This window comes from Gopherus evgoodei, chromosome 1, assembly GCF_007399415.2.
Source record: "Gopherus evgoodei ecotype Sinaloan lineage chromosome 1, rGopEvg1_v1.p, whole genome shotgun sequence".
In the NCBI taxonomy this organism is placed as follows: domain Eukaryota; kingdom Metazoa; phylum Chordata; order Testudines; family Testudinidae; genus Gopherus; species Gopherus evgoodei.
This window is the reverse complement of record NC_044322.1, coordinates 347,141,939-347,161,397: the sequence shown is the minus strand read 5'-3', so window position 1 is coordinate 347,161,397 and position 19,459 is coordinate 347,141,939. Positions and strand designations below refer to the sequence as shown.

The 19,459-nt window shown below is 36.6% G+C and overlaps 1 protein-coding gene across 8 annotated transcripts in view; it reads left to right on the top strand.

The window, feature by feature from the left end:
- CACNA2D1 (calcium voltage-gated channel auxiliary subunit alpha2delta 1) overlaps positions 1-19,459 on the top strand; it is a 689,818-nt gene that overhangs the window by 343,323 nt on the left and 327,036 nt on the right. For 7 of the 8 annotated variants that reach the window (XM_030560557.1, XM_030560387.1, XM_030560113.1 and 4 more), the window contains exon 5: positions 16,322-16,366. In XM_030560557.1, the coding sequence (XP_030416417.1) occupies positions 16,322-16,366 (45 nt within the window). Of the gene's footprint in view, positions 1-6,428; positions 6,434-16,321; positions 16,367-19,459 lie in introns of those variants that run through there. The other variant, XM_030560649.1, reaches the window with a different exon arrangement.

Here is a 19,459-nt window from a genome sequence, read left to right as displayed (position 1 = left end):
TAACAGATAATGATTTAAGGATCTGACACTAAATTGGGAAGAAAATGAAAATCTGTATCAGAATGCATTTCAGAACACAAGGAAGTATTCAAAATTAACAAAAACAAAAAACAGGAGAAAAGGATGAAGTTGAGTTTATGCGCCTCAAATGGCCCAATTATTAAATGTAAATATTTATAGGCAAATAGGTCTGGCTAAATAGTAAACTGTGTTTATCCAATAAAAAGTTTTATTTGGGAATTAAATATTTTTAAAACCCATTTAAAGGCATTGTGTTTTGAGTTCTGTTTTAGTTCTGCAGCAAGCCACACTGAATTCCATTAATTAAAGCATTAATCTACTGAATATTCCCCCCCGTCCTTCTGTCCACCAAAATAAACCCCAGTATTTACCCATAACAATTAATAGCCTTTTTTGACCAATTTCCACCTGTTTTTGTTGTTGTAATATCACCGATAAAATTCCTGGGAAAAATAAAATAAAAACCAAAAATGAAGGGCCCTATATATACCCTATGCAGCTCAGGTATGTGCCCTATCCAAGCAGTGGTTCCCATGATAGCTGTACTATTCTGCTGCCTCTCCGCTGGCAGGATCTTTCCCCTCCATATTCCCTTGCCAGAGCCTTTTGCTGTGGACTGTTGCTTCCCACCACAGAGCGAACGCAACCTGCTTTTCACTGCAGTGTAGCTACACATACCCTCCGCACCACTGCAAGTGTAGATAAGATCACTACAACTCTTAAAGTCCTTAAACCAAGAGAATGAACTCTTAAACTTCAAAAATCTGTTGGAAAAGAATATGTGGTCTGAAATGGCCTGAATTTCATTACCTTTTTGGAATTGTTTAGAGGCAATGGAGAAATTTGATAGATTCTCTCTAATCTTTCAAATTTAGCTACCTACAGCGCTAACAATACATAAGCTGCAGTATAACATTTTTACATTTGTGAATAACTCAGTGGGTTTTTGTGACTAGACTTAAAGTGGTGGTATAAACCAGAATAAAATTTTAAATCTTAAGAGAAAAAAAGAAAATGATTTTTTAAAATGAGTGTTAGGAACTGAAGTCATAGGCAGTCCTTCCACTGCATTAAATGGCCTTTGCATCAGGCCCATAATTGGTATATGAAGACCAAATTCAGTCCTGTTACACACGGTTGAAATATAACTCGGAGGAGAGTGCGGCCCTGTGAGATTCATGTATCAGCAGAAATACAGCATGTTCTTTCTCTCATTGTGTGAGAGAGTTAGTACACACACACACACACACTCACTCTCTGTCTCTCTCTCTCTCTCTCTCTCTCTCTTTCTCTCTCTCTCCCCCCACTGGTTCCTGCAAGTGAAGTAAAATGGAAAGAAATACAAGAAAACTTTAGTAGAAGTGTGAGATGTGAATCGTATAATTTTTGCATCTCTTTTTGGTCTTACATTGTCATCATGTAACAGATTCCTTGCTAGAGGCTTTTGTACTGTGTAAAGATGTAAATAACTGGGAAAAAATTTACTCTATCTTCATCGCTTCCATCCTTTGTTTTGTGTTACAGTATTGTCTCCAAGATGTTTCATTTAAATTGTTGAGTAGAATATATTCTCTCTCTCTCCTAGGACTTAGTCTTCAGCTTTTTGTCTTCAGCTACCAAAGCATTTTACAAAAAAAGATTAGTAGAGCTGGTCGGGAACTGCATTCTGTAGGAAATTCTGAATTTTTTTTTTTAAAGTGAATCAGAACAAAGAGCCACAATTTTGAAATTTCCTGTGAAACAAAAATTCTGAAAAATTGGAACAATCATAGTTTCAATAATGCTGAATCATCTAATTCAGATAAATTTGTCATTAGTTAAGATAAAATATTTCATTTTAACTTGTGTGCTGATTAATTTTAACTTTGATATTCTATTACATATAAATACATTGAAATTAATAGTTATCATATTTAGCTTTATATTAGGACAATCAAACAATTAAAAAATTAATCATGATTAAACCTGAGATTACAAAAATTGATTGATCACTGTTTTAATCACACTGTTAATAATATAGTACCGTTTATTTAAATATTTTGGATGTTTGTTTTTCTGCATTTTGAAATATATTGATTTCAATTACAACACAGAATACAAAGTGCACAGTGTCAACTTTATATTATTATTTTTATTACATATATTTGCCCTATAAAAAGTGCATCTTACAAATGTAGGATTTATTTTTACATAACTGCACTCAAAAATACAGCAAAGTAAAATTTTAGCGCCTACAAGTGCACTTTTGTAGGTTGTACTTGTATGCGGTGAATTGGGAAATACTATTTCCTTTATCTTTTTTACAGTGCAAATATTTGTGATAAAAATAGTGATCATTGCACATTTTATATTCTGTGTTGCAATTGAAATCAATATATTTGGAAATGTAGAAAAACATCCAAAATATTGATGATAATTTAAATTCGTATGCTATTCATTTCATAACATTTTTAATCAAGTTCATTTGTTTTGAGTTAATCGTGATTGTCAGCCAATATATATTAATAATTTAATAGAATATAAAAATTGAAACAAAAGGAATGAGAATGTTGAAGTTGAATGGAAACATTTACCTTATCAAAAGAAAATGTTTTACCTTATTGAAATGAGAAAGTCAGAACTCTTATTTTCAATTTTTAACCATCAAAAATGTTGCTGAAATTGACACAGTCCTGTGAAAAAATTAGATGAAATGTGACAGAAAGCTGAATAAGTTCAAGGCCAGAGATCTGCTTGGGAGAAGGCCTTCATTCACTCATTTTGGGTCTGATCCAAGAGACTTCCATTGACTGCAATGGGAGTTGAATAGGATTGCGAACTTTCTAACTGTACAAAACCAAACACCTTTGCCCTGCCCCTTCCCTAGGCCCTACCCCTTCCCCTTGTCTCAGAGACCTGCTCCCACTCACTCCATCATTCCTCCCTCTGTCGCCCTCTCCCACCATCACTCCCTTGCTCATTTTCACCAGGCTGGCACAGGGGGTTGGGTTGCAGGAAGGGGTGAGAGCTCTGGCTGGGGGTGTGGGCTCAAGGTGGGGCCAGGAATGAGAAGTTCAGGGTGTGGGAAGAGACTCAGGGCTGGAGATGGAGCCGAAGGGTTTGGAGTGTGGGAGGCCGTTCTGGGCTGAGGCAATGGGTTGGGGTGTGGGAGGAGTTATGAGCTCTGGCCTGGGGGTGTGGGCCCAGAGTGGGACCAGAAATGAGGTACTCAGTGTGCAAGAGGAAGTTTGGATGTGGGAAGAGGCACAGAAAAAGACCTATCTAGCAGCCTCCGCAGCAAGGCTCCCTTGCTATTGAAGAGGAGATGGGGAGAAACTCACCTTCATCAAGTCAGACAAAGGTCCCTACCATTTAATTCATTGAAAACGTTTTATATTCAGCAGTCTGAAGTCTACCTAAGAATACACCATTTTTGTATAGGCGGGAGCGCTACTGAAGGTAAGAGAAGGGGGGATACAGTCATCTGTTTTATTTTCCAATTCAGATCTGTTCATCGATTGACTAATACAGCAGGATTTCACCATCTTGCTCCAGCGCTTGCTGCTTGTTAGCAGAGCCGTAACAGACACATGAATTAGTTTTCATAGAGGTAAATGGTTTTAGAGCATTGTCCATTATTTCTTAAAAGCTTTCTCCATGTGAGCTTGTCATTGCTAACTGTAAGCTTGGCAATTAGAGTCAGAATATGATTTTCTGCATACAGTTATGATAAAGCAGCTGTTTATTGAAATAGTCTAGTTCATTGTGTATTGACACACTCCTGAGGCTGAGTTCTGGGCAGCAGTGCTAAGCTACTTTTGACTTGCAAACCTGGTTTGGACTTCACATCCAAACTATGGAAATAAAATTATGATCTGTATTGGGCATCTGCACTTAAAAATTAGATGAAATCTGCATGCAATTTGCTTTTATCTCTGTTTAGTATATTGATATCTATCCTAATTTAAATCCATTTTTAGTTATAAACATACATTAGTACTTTAATTAAACAGATAATATTGTATGATAGAGGTTAATTAGCTGTTAATACACGAGTTTCATTTTTCCCACCTGGAAATCTTCTTTGTAATCAATTGCATTTTGTCATGTTAAAAAATTAGAAACAAAAAACTCGCACCAGGTTGGTTATGCTCAGCCACTGTGATCAAAAGATTAGCAGTTTGGGGAGCTAGTTTGTGGAATTACACTGTCTAAATAAAACAGATTAAGAGAGTCCGTCTTCTCATGCCCTTTTGCCATGTGCTTTCTTTATAGGGTTGTAGTAGTGACTCCAGAGAGTGAGTGAGCTGTAACTCACTTCACTTGGAAACCTTATTTTAAACCCACTGATTCTCACAGAAAATTTCCTTTATGTCTGTCATTTTGCTTTTGTGAGTCTTCTTCTATAGATAGTTTCTGCTAAGATAAGAGTTTGTAAAATGAAACACTTTTTTCTGTTTCTTTGCAGTGGAGCCAGGAACATTGATGCCTGTCTGGGAGGTGTAGTGGGGGCAGCAAGGATGCACTGATGTTGTACCTTCCAGCAAGGTGCAACGTTGGGGGAGAGAGGTGCTAGGGTTTCCTGGCTGCCTATTTATTCTAGGAGGGGCTGAATGTAGAAGGTTGGAGCTTAAACATATTGGACACTACTATAATGTAACTTGTGACCTCCAACTCATAACAAATACTTACTGTATATACACACACGGCCTGTTCCAAAGCCCTTTGAAGCCATTCCAATAACTTCAGTGAGTTTGGTATCAGACTCATTAAGAGTTACATGGTATGGTGAAGCCACTGAAACAAAAGAGATCTGAAGGGCAATGTGTGGACAGATGAGAGGAGTCGAGGGCTGAGCACATTGATTGTAGTAATGCTGAGGTTTGCTCTTGCTTCTCTGCTGAAAGGACCTTGTTTTAAAAAAGCGGGGGAGGGAGGAGGTAGAAAAATCTATGTAAAATATTTTAATATAGAAATTTTAAATCTTGGTTTCTTATTGAAAACTTTAGAAAATTTAGGTATTTGATATGAATCATTTTTTAAATCAAGATGATGCTGCTCCTTTAAAATGATCCATGTTCTGATGCTAATTCATGTTTTGGAGTAACTTTTTGGGGAGAATTCTGCATTTACACTAGTGTAGCTGTGATAAGAATCTTTACTGTTTAAACACTGGAGTGTCCTTGAAGTACTTATTCCATATACAAATAAATGGTTGCTGAATATATAGCATTCTACAGTTATTCTCTTCTATATACCACAATCTATATGCCGATTCTTATAACACGCTCATCTCTGTAGTATCTGAGCACCTTTAAGCATATTAAGCAATGTGAACTAACATCTGTCCCCAGGGGGGAAAGTGTATGCAGTAGTGTTTTGGATGGGATTTTTTAAAATCTATAAACATATAGCAACATCTGTTCATCTATCCAACCATACCTGTTGCTGTATATTTGTTAGAGAAGGCAAGATAAAATAACAGTACCTTGCAGAAATTAGTGAGGTTTGCGATGGCCCTTTGTTCCTCTGGGAGCTTGTTTTGTCAAAAAGAATAGTATATTGTCTCATCTGAGCAGGACTACTGCTTACAAGTAAAAATAGACATCACTCTTAATACACTCAGTTGAATCTCATCTTCAGGAAGAAAAAGCAGCTGCCATTTGGATGAACGCTGCGAAACTTGTAGACAAAAGGGGTGCACAGATAATGATTGTCAGTTTGGTAGTACATAGCCTTTCATTTTGCAGTCAGAAACACAGGAATTCCCCACTTACCAGGTGGTGTAGCATCAATATAGCAAGAGCAAAACATTGTATCCTAGTTGTGTCAGCAGAATTTTAAAAGATTTATGATGTAAAATTAGGTTTTTGGCATTTATCCTCATATACCCTGGCAGGAACATTGTATTATAAATATACCATAGTATACAATTAAAGTATAGATACAGTTATACACTATAGCTAAGGCTACAATTTAATCACTGGTATTTTTAGTAAAAGTCATGGACAGGTCATGGGCAATAAACAAAAATATGCGGCTGCTCTGGTTGACCTGGGGCCGTGGCCAGGGGCTACTAGAGCAGCAGGTGGTGTGGCTGCTTGAGTGGCCCTGGGGTCAGCCATACTGACCCTTGCAGAAGTCACGGAGGTCATGGAAAGTCACAGAATCTGTGACTTCTGCAACCTCTGTGACAGACCCAGAGCCCTAACTGTACCACTTGTCGCTTGTTACAAATCAGAGTCTTATACTTGAAGACAGATTTTCACTTCAGGTAACTGCTACAATGACCATCCTGATGCCATAATCAGATGTGGCGGAGGTTATTAGCAGTAATGTTTTTGAAGTAGTGGAATCTTCTTTCCTACATTGTTATATTTGGACGTTGGGATTTTACATTAAAATTACTTCACTTGGTAGCAATGAGTTTTGGGTGTAATTTTTCAGTTGCAATAAGGGGGAAAAATCTAAAATGTTAACAAGCTTTCCTCGTTGTAATGTCAATTGTTTTTATGTTCAACAGAGATTAGCTTTTGATCATAGGACAATAAGAAATCTTGGTGTGAAGATGCCCAGACTGTTAAAAAAAAGTATTATAGTATGTCAGAATAGACAACAATTATGTGGGGAAGGTTCACTGAAGAATCTGATTGGATTGTACATTTTGACATTATGAAGGTATTCAGTTGTGGCAGCTGTTCCTTGTGGGCTTCAGGACGGTAGTTAGTACTTCTATTTTACCACATTAATTTGCTTTTGTTTTATCCTATAGCCTAATTGTAAGTAATATCTAAAGTAGAGGCTTCATTTTTTCAGTGGAAGCTTATACAGTAGAAGATAAAGAATCATCCTGACAGAGTTGTCAAAAGACTATTTCTTATAACAGTTCTAATGAGAGAAATTAACTGAAGACTTAACTTCATAGTTTGGTGACACTGAAGGATTTTCCTGACTCTTTTCTAATGCATTTCCACTTTCCATCATCATTTCCAGAGGAAAAGTTTGAACAGAATAACAGTCATGTTAATGTATTTTACTACAGTTCTTTACAGGGCTGTGTTTATGACCAGGGTGGATTGATATAAATAAACGTGATTTAAATCACTGATTTTATTCATGATTTAAGTCACCAAGTAGGAAACCTTGATTTAATTGTGTTTTGCATTTGTATATTCTAAGTTACCTTTCCATAGAAGGGATGATTCTCATTGGTTGGTAACCATGAAAACATGTTGCAATTAAATTTAGCTTTGACATTAAATTTGGTGCTTGTTGTTGCTAACCTGGAAGATGCTCCATATATTATACACTATATCTATACACATTTAAGATTTACACAAAATAGCTTAGGTTAACTTACATTTATTCAGATTCTTAAGTTTTACCCATTTTGTATTAGAAAATGATGAATGATAGATACATTTCATATTTGCTATATTAATGTTTTTTGTGATTTGTGTCAAACTTTGTTTGGATAGAAATTCAGATTATTTTAAAATGTGAAACAGCATCTTCAGGTTTTGTTATTTAATAAAATTACCTTAAAAGTGCCAGATATATAAGAAAAAATGTGTATCAAAATATGGTTTGCATTTAAAATTAATTGATTTATTTAACAAAAGACGTGTTATATGTACTTAATAAATTTAACGGAATTTCTTTTTGGTCACCATGTCATGTAAGATTTTAGAACTAGTAGATTGCACACTCTTAACTAGTTTTAATTCATAGACTGAAAGAGAAAAACAAGCTTTCCTACTTTTTCAGCTCCTAGTTGGTTTTTGAACTTTGAATGAACAAGACATTGAACTGAACGGTTTGAATCAATGGACATGAAGAGAATATTCTCTCTGCATCTGCTACTGCTGATAAATGCTGGTTTAGCAGTCTGACCAACTCTGGTTCCAGATGCTTAGAGTGACCTCCAGCAGTTCAGTGCTTTGACTTTCTTTAACTGGCAGCAATAAGTAGTTGTTAATATTGATTCTTGTGTTTTATGTAAATAATTGTAATAGATTGTAGTAAATTTAGGCCTTAACATGGATTATAAATTTAATTTTATATTTTTTTTAAATAAACCTTAATTTATTTTTAAAAAATCTGGATTTTTGATTTTTTCTTAGAAAAAAATATTTTATCCTTCTGGCTTGTAACTTAAATTACAGCAAAAACAGATTCTAACATGAACTAATTGTTGCTCAGTTTAATGCAAAATCAGAATGTACAGACGTTAAGGTTCCTAAATCAGTGCTACTGATGAACATATTCAGTTTTCCTCTGACTTTAGGAATTAAGATACTTTTGTGATGTAACAGCTGACAAAAGCAGCATAATACATATTAAAACAAACTACATTTCAAAAAGTGTATGTGTATGCACTGGAAAGATCTTTTTAAGTAGGAAACGTTTTAGTGCAGGAACCCTGTACCAATGATGATTCTTATGGCATGTAGTAGAGGAGGTTTCAGCAACAAACTTATCAATACAGTGTGTTAATTTCCTGATGTCTGATTTACTATGATTTTATTTATGCTCTGTATGTAAGACAAAATTTTGAGCCTGTCATTGGTCATCGTATACTGAAATGGAGGATGCGCCATCATCTGACAGGAAGCTGCCTTCCCAGTATTGTCTAATTTGGAAACCAAAACCTTAATTCCCCAGGTTCCTTACTTTATAATAAGCATTGGGTTCAAGATTTTCATAATAAGATTTTTGTGGTGCACATATCTGTCTTGTCTAGGTATTTATATGTGCTCATTACCAAGGTTTCTGGGTGACACAATGACCACTAACACCTGATAAACAGTTTGATGTTTATGAAATATCATGCCTACAGGTCTTGGGAATGATGAATATCTGACATAAAGCTTTCTAGTGAACCATTCACCTTGTGTCTGGTACCATTAGTCAATGATCTCCATTCATTTCACCGTAGGCAGGTGTTCTCATCACAAAAATCACCACCGCACTTGCTAGAAATTGGTAACCTCATTGTTAATCCGAGCAGAGGAATAATTTGAAGATACATCCTACAGGAAATAAACAGGGCCAATTCTCCTGTTTTAAAAGCAATGGTAATTAAGATGAATGTAACGAGAAATATGCAGCATCTTTAATCCTCCATCATTATATTTTCCAGTGTCTGCATTATAACAGGAGCATTGTTCATTCCCTGTATTGGTCTCAGTAAGATCTAAAGACAGTCCTGGTGCACGAAATAGTCAGAATGGTCCTCACACAAGCTGTGGAACAGTACTGGAAGAAATGAATACTTTGTAAATTATTGTATTAAATGTAACATTAGAAATACTGATCCTTCCTCCAGAGTATGTCAAATCCTTTGGGTAAACCCAATAGTGACTACATCCCACACAACCCCTGGAGATCATCTCTTGACAGGGAATTTATTGCACTGTTTTGACACAAGCTAAATATGAGTCAACAGTGTAATTCTGTTGCCAAAAAAGCAAACATGATTCTGGGATATGTTAGCAGGACTGTGTAAGCAAGACACTAGAAGTAATTATTCTGATCTACTCCGTGCTGATTAGGCCTCAGCTGGAGTACGGTGTCCAGTTCTGGGCTCCACATTTCAGGAAAGATGTGGACAAATTGGAGAAAGTCCAGAGGAGAGCAACAAAAATAATTAAAGGTCTAGAAAACATGACCTATGAGAAAAGATTGAAAAAAATAAAGGGTTTGTTTACTCTGGAGAAGAAAAGACTCAGAGGGGACTTGATAACAGTTTTCAAGTACTCAAAAGATTGTTACGAGAAGGAGGGAGAAAAATTGTTCTTGTTAACCTCTGAAGATAGGACAAGAAGCAATGGGCTTAAATTGCAGCAAGGGTGGTTTAGGTGGGACATTAGGAAAAAATTCCTAACTCTCAGAGTGGTTAAGCACTGGAATAAATTGCCTAACTAGGTTGTGGAATCTCGAACGTTGTCCAACCTGCTCTTAAAAATCTCCAAACACCTGTCAGGGATGGTATATATAACTTAGTCCTGCCTTGAGTGCAGGGGACTGAACTAGATGATGTTTCGAGGTCCCTTCCAGTTCTATGATTCTATGATTTGCCTAATAATCACATTAAAAATAGCTGTTTTTTCTTAAGATTTCTATTTTTTATAACAAGATTAACCAGATTTTTCTTCTGTTTCTTAGAAACTGAATAATTTTCACGTTATTTCCTATATATTTAGACATTTTTATTTTATTAAATTGTTGTTCTTTTGCAACTTGGCTGTAGAGACAGGAGGCAAATCAGTGTTTTAACTCAAAGACTAAGGGGAAAATGTGAGCTGATATTCTTTTTTTTTTTTCCTTATTAATTTTGTCTGTGTGAAATTTTACCTAAACAAGACTTTTAAAGCATTATTAGAAAACTAATTAATTGTAATAGTTGGCTCTGTTTATTTATGAAATAGACAAACTTTTTATCCAGCAATGGTTTGTTTAGAGACACCTCAAGATGGAGTAATTTAGTCTTTATTGTAGGCCACTTCTAGCTTTCTTTGTGCCAAGTCTAACTGTGCCTGACAAGTATATGTCAGACAAAGAGAGGTATTGAACTGAGCCTAGATAGTTTATTTCTCTTAAGGCCCATTAGGTTCGTGTTGAATCATGATGATCCTAAAGGAAACGGAAAGAATAGGTCTTTATCTGCACAGGATGGCAGAAAAATGTCTGCAGAAAATAAACCAGATGTGTTTTACCAACACTTAATAAAAGAAGTATTGACTGGCATTTCCTAAACATTTAACAGACCATTTCAGCTTTTCTTGCTCAGCCATTTTGATATGTCCACGTGAAGAGAGCCAAAACAGTATAATTCAGTAGCAATTTTACTTGGTACTCAAGTATACGGTTCCCAGAACTTGCATACATGTTCTGTTTACTTGCTAAGTATTTGGGACTGATTTGTGACATAAAATAATCTCAAAATATGTATGTGGACATGGTCTTAAAGCAGCTGAATGATTAAACTCTGCAATCAAAAAAAAAGCTGCCTGTACATCACTTTCCTGGCAGGAGACAAGCTAATACTGTGGAGCCTGACTAAAGGTATTAAGAAACACGTGTGTTCTCCTTGCTTCCTTTTGAGAGATGTCCATGGGGCCAGCTGCAGGCATGACTCTTACCCTGCACTGGACATTGTGGGATCAGAGTTGAGAATTGTACCTGCATTTGTGAACTCCTGGTAAAGCTGTGTGAATAGTGGGTTATGTTGGTTTGGTGGCAATTCTGAAAAATTTAAAAAAAGTTCAATTTCTAACAGATTTTTTTTTCAGCAAGTCAAAAAGTGTAAAAAACAAACAAACAAAAAACCTTTGGGTTAAATTAAGCATTTAGATTTTGACTATTTTAAAATGATTCTAAAACTAATGGAAACGTTGAAAGAAAAAAAATCCTTTTGAACTGAAAAATGGAACCAATTTGTTCTGAAAAATGTCAAAATGAAACTTTTTTTAAAGTAACTTTTTTAACCAAAACAATTTGGCAGAATAGACAAGAATTAATTAAATGTTTTGCTGTTGCAGAATCTACATTTTTCACTGGAAAAAAAATTGTGTCTGAAAAACTGTGCCCATCTCTAATCCTTGTGTTCAAAACAAATTATTACCAGAAGAAGAAGGTGGTGGCGGTTGGGGGTGGGGGAGAGGAGGAGGAACCCTCCATCTTAGACCTGCTGGAAACCATTTTTAACTTCCCTAATGGCAGGATAGTGTACTGGCGCATATCATGAGGTGAATTCAAATTCCCTGTGCCCGGGAGTTAATAAAAAGCTATTTGGTTGAAAGTCAGAATCAAAATAATTTGTTCTTGTCATCTGGTGATGGTTAAATATGAAAAATAGGCCTCAAATTTTAACTGATCCATGAATCTAATTTGTGAGCTTGTGCTGGCTTCAATGTATCATAATACAGTGTGGGTCATGTTTTCTGTATAAAGTGTAGTGAAACAGACAAAATGTCCTTATTGGTTTATGTTTTGTGTAGGTACTATCTACAAGGAGCACAAAATTTAATATATCACCAAACAAGGATTTAATTCTTTCCTTCTGTGCTTATCTTGGTTAAACTTGTGCTTATGTTTCTGAGAGCTTCATTTGCTGAAAGGTTGTTTTTAATATTCCTGGTTATTTGGGTCAAACAGGAGTAGCAGTGGGCTAGTTTACAGCGGTATATGATACAGTCAGCATCTTGGAGGATTAGAGCTTCAACAAATGTTAAACAGACAATATAATTACCAGCAAGCGTGTCTGTACACAACAATATATGAAATAACAGGATGGAAGGAAACAGAAACTTCTGCTTCTTTCAACTCTGCACAAACTACATGCTAAACTACCTCCTATTTTGGAACCATCAGATTATGAGACTGACCTCACAGCACATTAAATGGTGGAGGATGTTGTGTAGCTTGTTGGATAACTTGTTCCCCATTAAGGGCTAGAGAGAGACTTGTGGCAGCTTCAGCCCAGGTCAGGGTGGGGATGCTGACCCATCCCTCCTCAGGTGACCAGAAGAGAGGGAAGACTATTGAAGTCCACACTGGTGCAGGAAAAGCGCCCTTTTCCCTTGAGCAGGCTGAGTAGCACACACATCCCACCCATGGGACCAGGTTTGTCGTGATCCAGTGTGAGCATTACATGTCATCGCTCCTTTCTTAGTGGGCTGGGAAGAAATTACTTTCCTCGCTGCCATATTGGACAAGGCAAAGGGGGCAGGGAAGGGTGTTCTTTTTCCCCACAGCAGGTTGAGGGCTTAGTTGGGATGAATGGTGAAATGTGGGTTAGGCTGTGATGTCCCAGCTCATTATATAAGTGTGGGGTGAATGTCCAGCACAGGTACTCCATAGGGAAGGGATACAGTTATCAGATAAAATGGATTGGTAAAGGATTTCAAGAATGTGTTCTCTAAAGGAGCAGAAACGGGGTTGGCGCTCCTATGACTAGTATGTCAGGAAGTCAACTCCCTGCTCTTTTATAGCCCCCACTTCCAGCTCTCATATGAGGGTGGGAGGAGGTGGCAAGGTCCCAGCAGTGGGTTGGCTGAGGGAGGGCTGACAGCCTATACCCTATAACTGGGGTATATAAAAACAATGATACTCCGACTGAGGCTCGCAAGCCACAAGTGGCTCTTTGATGTGTCTCTTGTGGCTCTTTGCAGCACATGATAATTAAAACACTATTTGATTTAATTATTAACCAGTCTAAGTTATTAACCAATCAGGATGCTTTTACAGTTGTAGTTGATAAAATAATACTTGCTCAGTCATTTTGCTGAGAGAATAATTATATACAGCGAGAGAGAGACGTAAATAAAACAATGGATTCCCACTACTGTGGCTCTTTTGGGTAATGTTGATCACTAAGTTGGCTCCTGAATGACTAAGGTCTTCAAAGATGTAAATGATTATGCAGTTTAGAAATAATGTTGCAGCCTAATTAAACCACATCCAGTGTCTCCTGTCCTCGTTCTGGCATAGCCAGAAAATGATCAACGTACTCATAATTAGCTTTGATTTCCAATGGTAAAAGGAATTTCCTCATATATCTGTGCATGTGATGAGCTGTGAGTTTTGCACCCCCTTATAGTAGCTCCATCTGTGTTGCATTTCTCTAGTTTGTGTAGTATCATTATCTCTATTTGAGAGATGGCAAAAGTGCAGTGAAATGGCTTCATCCAAGTACACAAAGCATGGTGACTTTATTATCATCAAAAATTGTGTTTAGCCTAGAATTTCAGAATTGCTGTACTCACAGTTAGTCCTCTTCAAATGAATCTCGCATGTTATATTTATATGAGGGAAAAGGTGTATCTTTCTTCCTTTTAGATTCCAGGTTCTGCAAATTTTCACTCTTGTGAATAGGCTGGGTTACTTATATGAATAAGATGTATGCTTGTGAATAAGGGTTTGCATTTTGGTTCTTTTCATACACTTTTTATATATATATCACTCGGGGCTGTGACTCCTAAGCTGGGTGAGTGGCTCCAACAGATCCCAGGAACAACATCAGAGCTCTCTGTCCAGAAGAGTGCAGTGCTAGGAACAGCTAAGATACTGCACAGAACCCTCAAACTTCCAGGCTTCTGGTAGAGGTCCCGAGTTTGAGGAAGACACATACCACCCATAGGGGTGAGAGGGGGGTTATTGTTATATATATAAATAAAAATACATTTCTGTAAAAGAACCATTGATGTAGAAATATACTTGGTTTACATAAGAACATAACGGCCGTAGTGTGTAAGATCAATTGGTCCACCTGTCCTCCAACAGTTGCCAATGCCAGGTGCTTCAGAGGGAATGAACAGAACAGGTAATCATCAAGTGATCCATCTCGTGTTGCCCATTCTGGCAATCAGAGAGTAGGGGACACTTCAGAGCATGGTTTTGAATTCAGCTAATAGCCATTTATGGGCCTATTCTCTGTGAACTTACCTAGTTCTTTTTTGAACACTGTTGTAGTCTTTGCCTTCACAACATCCTCTAGCAAGGAGTTCCACAGGTTCACTGTGTGTTGTGTGAAGAAATAATTCCTTGTGTTTGTTTTAAACCTGCTGCCTATTAATTTCATTTGGTGACCCCTAGTGTGTTATGAGAAGGAGTAAATAACACTTCCTTATTTACTTTCTCCACGTTAATCATGATTTTATAGACCTCTATCATGCCCCCTTTAGTAGTCTTTTTTCTAAGCTGAAAAGTCCTTGTCTTATTTATCTCTTCTTGTATGAAAGCTTTTCCCTAATTCTAATCATTTTGTTGTCCTTTTCTGAACCTTTTCCAATTCCTATATATACATATATTTTGAGATGTGGAAACCATATCTGCATACAGTATTCAAGATGTGGGCATACCATGAATTTATATAGAGGCAATGTGATATTTTCTGTCTTGTTATTGATCCTAATAATTCTCAACATTGTTAGCCTTTTTGACTGCCACTTTTTTTTTTCAATAGGGAGATATACCTATCTCATAGAAGTAGAAGGGACCTTGAAAGGTCATTGAGTCCAGTCCAGTCCCCTGCCTTCACAGCAGGACCAAGTACCATACCTCACAGATTTTTGCCCCAGATCCCTAAATGGATTGAACTCACAACGCTGGGTTTAGTAGGCCAATGCTCAAACTACTGAGCTATCCATCCCCACTGAATGGATGTTATCAGAGAACTATCCACAGTGACTCCAAGATCTTTTTCTTAAATGGTAACAGGCTAATTTAGACCCCATCATTCTATATGTATAGTTGGGATTATGTTTTCCAATGTGCAGTATTTTGCATTTATCAAGACTGAATTTCATCTGCCATTTTGTTGCCCAGTCACCCAGTTTTATGAGCCCAGTTTTGGGCTACTGTTTCACTTAGTTATCAATTATTGCATGAAAGAAAGCTGAGAGAGTAAGAGTTCAAATATATCCTTGTAAAATTGGTTATTTAATATAAATAGGATTAAAAATACAAATGACAATATGTTTGGAGGTTGATCTTTGGCAATAATGATTGCCTTGTTATTTAGGCTCTGATACAAGCAAAATACTTAAACAGACACAGTGTATTGGTGAGCAATGTCCACATTACAGAATTCTTCAGGACTGATAGATGTACCAGAGAAATAACTGGTTTTTTTTATGGTAAAATTTCCCAATTTTTAACCCTCTCAAGAAATCAGTAAATCAAGATTCAGAATGATATTGTAGCATTAGTTAACGTTACGTTAGTTCACGGCTCTGTTAGATTTAGAATGTTACAATTCATCCACTGGAGCATTACATTCTGTTGTATGCCACAACAATTAGATTGTCCTTCTGATGCATAGTCCCAGGGCTTATTTTTACAACCCAGCATGAAGAATGAAATCTCTGCAAGAAAGACTTAATAACCCACTTACCTTTGTAAAGTTAGTGAGTTATCATGTCTATTGCCTGATAGGTTGTTTTGTTGCATATATTATCACTTTAGGTGGTGAATTCTTCATCTATCTTTAAAACAAATAGCTCTCATAAGTCTTCCATTAGCAGGTTTTCTCCCCACCATAGCTTATACTCTTCAAGTTGTTGTTGATATACCTTTTATAAATTTTCAGGAAAGGAGTGCTAAATAAATGACATTTCTCTGTTGTATCTGTTGGTTCACAAAGAAGACAAAACTAAGGAAGGGCCTGATCTTGCTGGGAAATTAACAGGGGTGTTCACAAAATTCAGGATCAACCCTTAAATGTATATATTCAAGTTTACTTTAGGTCGTGGACCTCTGTATTCATCATCATTTTTCAATTAATGGAATGATTTTTCTTTTCTTTTTTTCCATGCAGAATAATGAAATCATCTATTACAATGCAAAAGATGATCAGAACGATGTAAGTAATATGTTATCTTCTTGTTTTATCTGCAAACTGTAGGCTGCTTAAATTATCAGAAAATTGAAAAGGGTATTAAAAATTCTCAAGGTGTTAAATGGACATTTTCAACTAATTCTGGGAAATATTTTAGATTTCTGGACATGCACACCAAGTTTGATAGACTGCTAGGTTGTATTTTGTGTTTGTTTATTAGGGTTACATTTTCTCTCATTAGGCCTTCTGAGTTATTAATGATGGAATGTGCTTGGGAAGATAACCCTTTCACCATAGCATTGCCTATGTATGGAATCAAACTATAAAATCTGAATTACAATACTATAGAATCAAGAACAAAAATTCAAGAACAGCAGGAAAAGACCATGAAAAAGCCTGCTCTTATGAGATCCCTAGCCCAATTTTGCAGACTTAAGTGGTCAGATTCTCCTTTGCATCATTGAACCCTGTGTAGTCATTTACAGCAGTGAAAAGTTAGTAGAAAATGGATATACATTAAAAACAGTAGCAATTTGCATCTATTTTGTATTGATGCAAATGACTAAAAGGTGCAGGGCAATGGAGAATCTGGCCCAAGAAGAGTAAATTATATGTGATTTCCCACCATGACTTTAAATATTAAACATCTTTCTGTCTCTTGGGAGGAATGGACGTTATCTTCTTCAGCTGAGATAATAGCTGCCTTTTTTATTATAGATTTAATTTATAAAGGAATGGCAAAGGTACTGCAATATATTAATCAGATGAATCAACATGCTTCATTTGCACTCTGTAATCAAGTATTGCTAAAAGATTGATGGCATCACTATAAAACTTGATGCTATTGCTGTAAGGTAAATAAATAAGATACATAGATCATGTCAAACAAAACTATTTAAGTTGCTTATGTCAGATATGGGTATTCAACTGGGATGCAGGCACAGAAAGTTTGTTCACAAGGAACCCAAACCCACAGAATGAAATCTTCAAGCTTAGGTGCCTGAAGATAAATCTATACTTCAGCACCTAAGTAAAAATGATGTGAGTTTGAAAGATGCTGAGTACCTACCCTGTTGAATTCTATGCAATTTTCAGGTGTTCTGCATTTCTGAAAACAGGCCACTTCTCTTAAAGGGCCTAATTATGCAGTTAGGATTCTAAATGTGTACATCCACGTTTGAGCGGTTTGGGCATAAAATAGTATTGAGAGGTTCTTTGAAGCATCTTTTTTTTGTAGGAATGGTCAAAATAGGCTAGGCACAGCTGCAGCGCAACCACCACTCAGCAATTTATATCTTCGTCAGTTCAGAGCTCCTGTAAGTTTTCTCCCCTTTTTAAATTTTTCCCAGAAAAGACATTTTATTCTTCTAGGTTCCTTGCTCCTTCCAGCTTGTTTGCATTGCTATAGACTCATTTCCTTTCTGGAACTCTGCAGACATTGACACCAGAAGACAATAATAATAGCAGCTGTCAGTCAGTTACGGAGAATTTGTCAATAAATAAGAAAAAAACTTAATGTGATGGCAACAGCACAGCATGTAATTCCAAAAACCAGCACCAATAAAAGTTATTATTTTGAACACTATTCTATTTCTGAACAAATTAAACATTTGAAACCCTTGGGCTTCAGTCAGGTATTCCAGCATTTCCCAGAGTGATAGCTTTAGAGGATTTTTTTCAAAGCAAAAGTCCGTAATATTTGAGCCTGGTTGGCTGGTCTCAGTCCTTGTAAATTTGGTGGTTTTTATTTACCACATGTACCCTGAGAGAAATTCAGGCAGTTGGCAAAAGTGAAGAGCAGTAATTTAGGTCTAATGTAATTCTTAGGACTTTTGTTTAGGTTAAGATCAAGTCCTAGATGCAGTGGTTAATTAGATTAATTATATGATGGGTTGAAAAGGAAGAAATTAAACTGGGCAGCACCATAGAATGGTCCGTATGCTTTGCATTGATAATATTGTAGTGTCGTCAGATGCTTTGGAGAAGAATGCAATATAAGTACTAGCTAGCTAGGTAAAACACAGCATCTCATTCTGATTGATTTGGGTATATTTACATAGTCATGTGCTGACACAGTTCATTGCGCTTCCTCCTTTCATAATAATTCATATTTCTAAAGGTAGAAGTGACGGAAAGCAGGGATATTTTCTCTTTTAGTTTTTTTTCCTTCAGATTTAAGAAAACAATGTGAATGAACAAAGAATTACACTTCAAGAAGCCATTGGATTTTAAAGTCTCTGGTTGCTTTGAGAAATGTTTTTTGTCTCTGCCAGATCAGTGTTTGTAACTGGCATGATCAGAAGCTGCTTGGCTGCCTTTGAAACTAGTGTTCTGACTCCGCAGATGCCACTAATGACATTCCCATGAGTCCTGGTTAGTCCCTGACAATTTAGGTCATCTTCACATTTCACTGCCACTGATACTTATTCAGTGTATCCACTAAGTGCTGGACATGCTCATCGTGGATAAATTCCTGTAATGCCTTTCTTTCTTCAGCATTCATCAAAGGCGAAGCTTTCATGTTGGCACTAACCTTTAAAGCAGCAGTGCACTCACTGGTTGTAAACAAACAGTAGAAGACTTATTTACATTAGCATATACAGTACGTGAAAAGAAAACATAGGTAGCAAACGTAATACAAAGAAGGCCAATATATTCGAGAGTGACTGATTTTGTGTGCCTGACTTGACACCTTAAAGGGGCCTGATTTTTCAGAAAGTGCTAAGCACCCACCTCTGAATATCTGGCTCCTTTAAGAAGTCTCAATTTGGGCACACACAATCGCTAGTCACTTCTGAAAACCTTGGCCTACATATTTTTTTTTAAATGCAGTAAATTTAGATCTTCTTCTTTGTCTAGGGAGGTGTGATCTACTTGAATGAGTGCAGGGGTTAGGGACCAGAGATCTTCTGAGTTGTTAATCCCAGCACCGGCTCTGACTGTGTGGCCTCGAACTAGTTGCATAACCACTTTACCTTGGTTTCCTCATCTGTAAAATGAGGATAAAATGTATCTCGTGGGATGCTCTGGATGGATTAATCATTTTTTGCAGAGTGCTTTGTGCAAAGTTTATATATATAGATAGATAAAAAATACTATTATAAATTCTCAAAAAAC